This window comes from Rhipicephalus microplus, unplaced genomic scaffold, assembly GCF_043290135.1.
Source record: "Rhipicephalus microplus isolate Deutch F79 unplaced genomic scaffold, USDA_Rmic scaffold_13, whole genome shotgun sequence".
In the NCBI taxonomy this organism is placed as follows: domain Eukaryota; kingdom Metazoa; phylum Arthropoda; class Arachnida; order Ixodida; family Ixodidae; genus Rhipicephalus; species Rhipicephalus microplus.
The window spans coordinates 38,775,392-38,784,693 of NW_027464586.1; the positions used below are offsets into that span (position 1 = coordinate 38,775,392).

The following is a 9,302-nucleotide window of genomic DNA, read 5'->3' on the forward strand; positions in this document are numbered from 1 at the left end:
TACACTCAAACCCTGAGCTACAATGTACCCAAAGAGTTAAATCTATTACAGAATTGCGTAAATACAGAACCATCATTATCACACAAGCACTTGCTTGATGTCTTTCTCTATAATCGATTTCAAAACTATCACTAAAGCTTGCAAATTTACCTTGTATTTATCTACCCTTTTTACAATGTATTCATCACATACATGCTCTTCTTTTTTTACTACTGCTTTTCTTTATATCCATTTTTGCATTGTAAATGAACAATACTTTCTTGGCGGTCACATTATTCACTATTCACACATACTCTAACCCATTCACAGTGCGCACACATGTATTTATATGCATTTACAACCAAAAGCATTGTCTGTACTACACCTGTGTGCACTCCTGCTGTTGCCTGGTTTCAGCCCCCTAGCCTTGTCAGGCTGTATGCTTACAGCTTTCTTGCTAGGGTGGCCTTCAACATTGTACTTCGTGCATTTCGTAAATAAAATTTGACTCGACTTGACACTGGTATATCACACGTCAAGGTGTTTCTAAGAGTCTTTGTACCTTGGGAGTCAGATTGTTTCATTTGCAATAAGCCAGAAACTATTGATCAGGTTTTTTTTACATTGCTGGAAGGGAATGTACTTTTGGGATGTATTGCAAAGGACAATCAAAAAGGAATTCCCACGGGACCCACACGGTATCAGATTTCTCCTTATAAACAATAAGGATGGCTTGTCATTTGACTCAATAATGTTAACAGGCCTCCATTGTTCACGGCGGGCTTGTATGGCAGGATTTCACTGTAATCCAGATGCAAGACCCACAAGAATGTACTTTCGAAAGCACATGTTGAAATTTGTTGAACTTCAGAAAGCAGTACTTGAACATATTTTAACACAGCACATGACTACGGGGACACAAGAGAAGAAGGTACAAACCACAGCACTGACTCGCAAGTGAATATTTATTGAAACAAAAACTAACACTTCAACCTTCAGACCCATGTGACCACACTACACCAAGAAAACAGCAGTTCAACTGACAACTTGAAACAGAAAAAAACTTGATACAACGCACCTGCAGTCTCCAACAGCAGAAAAGGTAAACGGGTTATGACATGGTCACCCAACAATTCGCGGTTTTTGGCGAAAAACGAAGGTAGAGGGTCGAACATGCTTGTACACGTGTGAAAACTGGACTGTGAAAGATTATTTGTCCAAACTTGATAAGACAGATGCTTGGGCTAGTTCTGTCTCTCTTTCTGTCCTTGTCTCTTCTTCTTCTGTAGTTACGTCGTAACTACTCGTAGTCTTGAGCTGTGCAAATATGTTGATTCAGTCCAAAATAAGCCGTAGAAGTCTTCGGCTGTAAACTCCGCCCACTGCAGGCGACTGCCATTTTGCCGTGGCGCGCGTAACGTCACAAACCAATGGGAGCAGTGCCGTCGTCTGCTACCAAACGGCACCAACAGCATGCGGTCAGTGTGTTCACTGTGTTGCGAGTGTTGCTTGTCGCATGGTCCGCACGTGTCGCAAGTGTTGCGAAGTGGTATCGGTACCATTGCCATGTCGTTGACACCGTCATCAGCTCAAGATTTGGACACTAATTTATTTATCGAGCAGCAGAAGCAGTGACGACTTCGTGTACGCTGCGCATTTTGATTTTGGGCCCATCCCCACCAGCTCGAGCGAAAAAAAAAGCGCCGAAGACGGGACGCACCCAGATGCCAACGACCTCGGTGTTGTGGCAGATGGTCTTCCGCTATGCTAAGTAGATTTATTTCAGGCATGCCAGGTTGACAAGCTAGCTTAACGATTAGGAAATGCTGCATTCGCAAGCACACTTTGCGCAATGAAATTTGTAAAGCGTGCAGATTTTTTTTTTACCAGCATACGTGCATGCACAACTTAAGTGATGGTAATGATGCTGCGCATACTGACCATTGCTTTTGCATGTTGTGCTGCGTGCAGCGTCTATGTAAACATTATCCGAAGTGAACTCGTATCTACTCAGTGCGACAATAGGGTTCCTCGCGATGTGCATCTTGGCCGAATCTTTGCGGCACAGCGTCCGGCCACAGCCTCGCCTTTTTCACTGGTATACCAAACTCGCCGAGAAGACGCTGGTCATCATTGTAGCAGTTCACGGTAAAGTGCGCTGAGCACAAAACAGATGCGTCACTTACATACCAGTCCTTCCCACACACGTTTATCTTCCAAGCCTTGCGTTTGGCGGGCTCTTTAGGGAACTTGGAGAATGACACAGTACTCTCCCTGCTCTATACGCTCTGACACCCCACAGCGCAGCATGGGCAATGCAGTGACGTTGCTTCAGCCACTGCAAGTCATTCAGTTCCAGTGGCATGTTGAATAACGCCAAAACAACTAGATTGCAAGCACAGCTGACCATGAAACACGATCGCCCTCCGTACTGCACACCATGCAGAAGTTCGTGGAGCAATCGGTTCGTTACGTCACGGCTAGCAAGCGCGCCAGTGTAGCCCCACCACTAGGCCGCTCCCTCGTTTATAAAAATATTTGATTATATGTTACCGCCACAACCGAATGTGCTGAAATTTCGCCAGCGTGTTTGTGAACGTACAAGTACCAACCCGCAAAACACAGATTATGGTCGTAAATTGGGTGTCATGACCCTTTTAAGATATCATGCTACCTAAGAACCTAATGAACACCTACATGATAGCGAAGTTAGCTTCTTAGATAGCATGATATCTTACCTTTTCTGCTGTACATGTGCGGTGTATCACGGTTTTTTGCGTTTCAAGATGTCAGTTGATCTACCATTTTTTTGCTATAGTGTGGACACGTGAGTCTGAAGGTTGCAATGTTCTTTTATTGTTTCTGTTTCAATAAATATTCAGGAGTCTGTACCTGAGTGGTTGTCGAGGGTGTGACCCTTGATAGCTCTAAAGGAATTTTAAATGAGTGTATGTCCAGTAAGACTGCCATTATTTGTTGTTGCGACCTTTAAATCATTGCTCATGAACATGAAGTCTGGGAATAGGCAATAAAGCCCAAAAAAAAAGCGTGGCAGTGTGGTAAAACAGCTGCTTGCCTCGCAAACGACCCGGGTTCGATTCTCACTCGGATCCAGATCATTTTATTATTTCTCATTTTTTGTTGTTTTCTTTTTTGGTCACGCTACGATAATTATTTTTCGCCAACCAATGATTCCGACACCGGAATTTCTGCTAAACGAGCTCTTTAACGTTACCGCGTTGAAACAACGCGATTCGTCACGCATTCATTCACGGTTAGCACGACTCTAAACCGTCCCGTGTTTGAAGAATGATTTATTTTTAAGCGTACGTGTTCGTAGCTTTCTCGGAAATGTGTGTTTGTTTAAAAATAAAATCAGCAAGCCTCTGTCCGACGGACGTTCAGAATTTCTATAATTATTTCCTAGCTAGAGCCGCAAGGAAATCTGTGGTGTTCCGTAGTTTCCTTTTGCCTGGCAAAGCATTGCCAAAGCGAGGAAAAAACAGTTACACGTGAAAGGGGAAAAAGCAGCGCAGAAATCTGCCTGACCACAGGGGGCTATTCTCGTGCTGCTTTTTGCCCTGCTACAAGCTAGAACCAACAAGCCAAATCCCGGGAAAATCGTTTCGTTGAAGCAAGCAAAACGTTTCGACGTGTTCTTTATAGAGCCACGCTGTCCTTCTCGATCTTCACAATGCGTGCGTGCCCCATTCAACCCAATCGGATCCGCGCCAGTATACGATATCATATACTGACCTTTGCTTTGACGCGGATGGCTTCGCGTGCGTGAAAGCCCATCATTCCGGACATTGTGTTCACTCGAAATACAAACACCACTCTGTCCAGTTACTGCGATGAGAAGCGCATAACTTACGCGCACAAACAAAGGCAGTATCCAGTGCGGCGGCCGTTTCTACTCCTGACGCACGGAATATTGTCACACACCACCGGGCCACAGGGCTGTTCGGCATTCCATAAATCAAGCTGTGTTCCAATACTCACCGTAGACGGCTAAATAGACAGCTAAATGGACGGCGGCCATCTTAAGTCCCATTCCAATTCTCACGTAGCCGGCAAAATAGACAGCTCCGAGAAGACCACATCGTAGACAAATACGCTGCAGCAACGCCTCCTCTAAACAATGCCTGGGGAATGGCTCGCGCTCCCAGCGGAGTTGGCCTGCCTTCAGTTTTGAGCAAGCGCGGCGCGGTGGCGCTCGCGACCGAGAATCAGTTCGGGCTGTCACGGAGGATGGACGTGTTTTTTGAGCGCTCCCGATCGACAGCGCAGATAGGTGTTTTTGCATGTTTTGAGCTTGTCTTTATAATTATAGGGCAGTGGTTGAAATCTTCGTAGCACTAATTTTATGGCACGGCTTTTTCGGGGGCCAGTCACCAGGTATTTATTAGTTAGCGCGGGTGTGTGTGTGTTTATATTTTTTGTAGTTTTTTTCTTTTGCCACCCCGTGGGGGAGGTGCGCGTACATTGAACACGCGAATTTTTGTAGTAGAGCTTAGACTTTCTTTTTTTTCGTAGTGCAGGGCTCGAGTTTAGAAAGACATGGTTAAAAAGACTGTAAAGTGTTCAGGATGTGAAGTGGGTTTCAAAGTGGACCCAAGCGTAGAAGCGGATGGAGGAGAGGATGACGCGAAGTGTAGGCAATGTGAGGTCGAGGAAAAAATGGAGAAAATGATGGTTGCCCAGAGTGAACTGCTGATGAGAACCGCCGAGCTCGAGACTGCGTTGGCGACAGAGCAAGAGAAAACGAGGGCAATGGGAGAAAGACTGAAGTCTGCCGAGGAAGCACTAGCGAAGCTGAACAAATAAGCGGCCTACGGAGAGAACAGTAGGGAACCGGCAACCAGAACGGTGGAGAAGGAAGAGCAAGCAAGTTTGGAAAAAATGGGTTCAGCCGGTTCAATTGTCGCAAGGCCCAGCTTCAGCGAGGTAGCGGTGGGGCTGGGAGGGGACAAAGCAGCCGGCGTCACAGGTGCAAGTAGCCCCCAGGTGCAGGATGCTCCAGCTGAAAAGTCACAGCATGTGATAATCGCCGGGGACTCGAATTTAAATCGATGCACAGAAGCCACCAAAAAGAGGGTAAGAGGTGACAAGAAAGTTGCAGTAGGGGCATTCCCAAGACGCAAGCTTGAAGCAGTCATGGGGCAAGCGAGCGCAAAACTCAAAACTACAGCTGATAGACGAAACCTCGTGATAATTTCAGGCGGTTTAAACGATGTCTTAAATGAAGATACAGCAGGACTAGCAACCACACTGGCGAAAGGCGTCGACGACATACGCGCCACTTCTCCTAAGGTAAGGTAGTGATATGCACAATACCGGAGATACCGGTGCGTGATAGCAACCTGCATAGAGCGGTTGTCAACGCAAAGAGATATGGCGGATGAGTCGAGAGCAAGGCTTTGAGGTGGTGGAAATAAACAGATAGGTGCATAGGTGGGGCAGTTTTCAACGAGACAGAATTCATTTCGATGGGCGGCTAGGTAATGAGGTGAGTTGGAGACTTGCAGGACGCGCAGTAGCTTTTTTGGGAGGCAAGCGAGCCCTTCGGGGTGCAGGATAGCTAGTAACGAGGAAAACAACCAGGGAGACTCTTCGACAGGTGGTATGGACAGATACGATTCCAAAGTGGCACCAATATCTAAGATAGGTGGAGTTTGGGACATAAATAGACGTAGCCACGAGCGCCGAGCCAATTCAGACATAGGGTATATTAACATGCAGGGTGGTAGGAACAGGCTGAAGTGGGAAGAGATATAGGAACAGCTAAAGGAAGAGAGGCCGATGGTATACGGTTTTGTAGAAACACATCTCAGGGACATGGAACAACCTCCGAACAATCCGAACTACGCGTGGGAATATTGTAATAGAACTGAAGGTAGCAGAAAGGGGTGTGGTATTGGTGCATTCATTCATAAAAGTACAGACTGGCAAAGGGTCAAACAGGAGTGCAAGGAACATTTATGGCTAAAAGGGAAAGTGGCAGGTCAAATGACACTCCTTGGTTTCGTGTACTTGTGGACGGGAGAAAAGGCCAGAGAGGAAAACCAGGCAATGGTAGAGTGTATATCAAAGGACATTCAGGAGTTAGGAAGAGAGTGCGAGATAATTATACTAGGAGACATGAATGCGCACATAGAAGATATAGATGGGTATACCGACCCGACAGGCAAAATGATCATGGATATGTGTGAAAGGCTTGATTTGATCATTTGCAACAGTACCGATAAGTGTGAAGAGATAATAACATGGGAGGTAGAAAGGCTGCAGTCGACGATAGATTATGCACTGATGTCACACAGGATGTATGATAAGCTCAGGGGAATGCACATAGATGAAGGTGGCTCAAGAAGTCTGGGTAGTGATCACAAACGTATCAAGCTAAGTTTTGGAAGAGCAGTGAAAGTGGAAAAGAGACAAGATGAGCAACTACAGGAAAATTTTTATTCAGAAAGGCAAATCGAAATAGCCACTAAACAAATTGAGAAAGTAATCACGGAGGATAATAAGACAGTGTGGACATACACGAATCTAATTAGACTCTTTGAGCTAGAGCTTGCTAAGACGCGTGACAAGTCACCCCGGAAAAGAAGACACAAACCCAAAAGTTGGTGGGATGAGGAAGTTAAGAGAGCCATATCAAAACGTCAGGGAGCCTCTAGGGAACACAGACATGCTAAGCAGCGGGTGAACCGACAGATGATGTGGAAAGAAAATGGGAAACCTTTCTAAGCTGTAGAAGGGATGCATCCCTTCTGATCAATGAAAGGTTAGAAGAAAGGGAGCTCAGTGGCTGGCGGAAGTACATAAAAAAGATAGAAAGGCAGCTGCGAAATTTTGGAACCATCTAAACTCCCTAGGAAATGAGGCGAGCCTAGAGCAGAGTTTTATAACTACAGCCCAAGGTGCTAGGCTAGAAGGGGACGAAGCTATTGGATATACAAGAACAAGGGTGACAGAAAAAAATGGCAGCATATCCACGGAGTGAATGATGGGGAGTAGGGCGAAGCATTCGTCCGTCCATTCGTTCTTGCTTCCGTCCGTTCCTGCGTACGTCTGTGTAACCGTCCTTGCGTCCATCCACCCGTCCGTGCGTGCGTCTGTTCGTGCGTCCGTCCCTGCGTTCGTCCATGCATCCGCGCCTGCGTTCGTCCATGCATCCGCGCCTGCGTCCGTTCATGCGTCCATCCATGCATTTGTCTGTGTGTCCGTTCGTCCATCTATTCAGCACTCCAAGTACCACCATCCCGCATCTTTTCATCATATATTCTCCGTATAGAAGCACCGCCATCCAGCGGACATTTCAAGGACTAAACGGGAGGTGGCACATGCACACTTTCTTACGGCTTGTGCTTCGGGTTTACTTCCCACCTTTAACCACCTCGAGTTCATGGTATATACTAGTTCACTGTATTCATGGCCATGCGGCCCAACGCTCGCTAAACCTTTCTAAAACCAAGGAGGTTACACCCAGTGAGTATAACGTAGCAACCCTTTCTTGTCAGATCGTGCTCAATGTACATGCCAATAGCTGCTAATGGGGATCGCAGCGTGCGCGTTACCTAAAGGCCGAATGCTCCTGTCTCTCATTCCCCCTTAGCAGCCATTAACATGTGCATTGAGCACTATCTTTTATTGTTCAATTTATTGTTCAACAACGCACAGAAGAAATCTCTCACCGGAACTACCTTGGAGGTAAAAATCGTAAGGACCGCTATTTCGGGTATGTGCCACTGGTGGTTACGTACTACGAGAGATGCACAAGCCACGCCATAAGGAACTTCGCCCCTAAAATTTCAACAAAGAAATACTTTATGCACCACAATAGACAAGGACGAATCAAGCGGTGCAATAGCTCCATTTTCACAACGAGAGTGGGAAAGGGCTGAGAAAATGGTTCCTAGTAGTACATCAACAGGCCCGTATGGCATTCCAATTATGCTGATAAATACATTAGGTCCGAAGTCTAAGCAGGCTTTGAGAGAGGCAGTGAGCGAAATAATAATCTATGGTGAAGTTCCCAATGAATGGAAACTTAGCAGGATCAGCACGATCTATAAAGGAAAGGGGGACAAAGCTGTCGACATAAACTACTACAGTCCTATAACAGTGACATCAGTGGTCTACAGGCTGGCGATGCAGATTATAAAGGAAAGACTGCAGGCATGGATAGAGGATGAGGGAGTGCTGGGGGAACTGCAGAATGGGTTTCGGAAACACAGGAGGTTGGAAGACAATCTGTTCTCACTGACGCAGTGCATCGAAATAGCAGAAAAGGAACACGGGCCCCTGTGGCTAGCATTCTTGGATATCAAGGGAGCGTACGATAGCGTGGTTCAAGAGGAATTGTGGGGAATACTGGACACACTAGGCATGGAAAATGTAGTCACTAATCTTTTAAAGGATATCTATAAAGGTAACAAGGTAGTTATAAAGTGGGAAAAACAGGTATCCAAGCCTGCAGAGGTAAAACGGGGGCTTACGCAGGGGTGTCCCTTGTCACCCTTATTATTCACGATGTACCTACAAGGATTAGAGGCCAAATTAGAGGGAAGTGGACTGGGCTTCAAACTCTCTTTAGTTAAACAAGGAAAACTCATTGATAAGGCACTGCTAGCATTAATGTACGCAGATGATATAGTGCTAACGGCCAACAACAAGGAAGAGTTGCAGAGATTGATGGACATCTGCGGTAATGAGGGAGATAAGTTAGATTTTAGATTCAGTAAGGAAAAATCAGCAGTCATGATTTTCAATGACAACGAAGGTAGTGAGCTTAGAATACAGGAGGTCACGCTAGAGATAACAGATAAATACAAATATCTGGGCGCATGGATAAGTAATGGGACCGAGTACCTGAGGGAACACGAAATATACGTGACGACTAAAGGTAACAGGAATGCAGCAGTGATGAAAAATAGGGCCCTGTGGAATTACAATAGGTATGATGTTGTGAGAGGAATATGGAAAGGGGTCATGGTTCCTGGACTGACGTTCGGCAATGCGGTCTTGTGCATGAGATCAGAAGTTCAAGCAAGATTAGAAATTAAGCAACGTGGAATAGGTAGGCTTGCTTTAGGAGCTCACGGGAATACACCAAATCAGCGAGTACAAGGTGATATGGGATGGACATCATTTGAGGGCGGGGAAGCTAGCAGCAAGATAAAATTTGAGAAGCGATTTAGAGAAATGGGGGAGGAGCGTTGGGCTAGGAATGTTTTTAGCTACTTGTACATGAAGACTGTCGATACAAAATGGAGGAAGCGAACCAGGAAATGGACTGGTAAATAATTAGAAAACAGCAG

At 45.9% G+C, this 9,302-nt stretch overlaps 1 protein-coding gene across 9 annotated transcripts in view; it reads right to left on the minus strand.

Annotated features, from left to right (window-relative positions):
* The window catches only part of LOC119163028 (TBC1 domain family member 25), a 408,328-nt gene extending 404,353 nt beyond the window's left edge, over positions 1-3,975 (minus strand). For all 9 annotated transcript variants that reach the window (XR_012888598.1, XR_012888595.1, XR_012888599.1 and 6 more), the window contains exon 1: positions 3,736-3,975. Coding sequence is in view for 1 of the 9 variants with exons in the window: in XM_075882742.1 (XP_075738857.1) it covers positions 3,736-3,789 (54 nt within the window). In the remaining 8 variants the exon portion in view is untranslated. The remainder of the gene's footprint in view (positions 1-3,735) is intronic.
* Between the last annotated feature and the right edge of the window lie 5,327 nt (positions 3,976-9,302).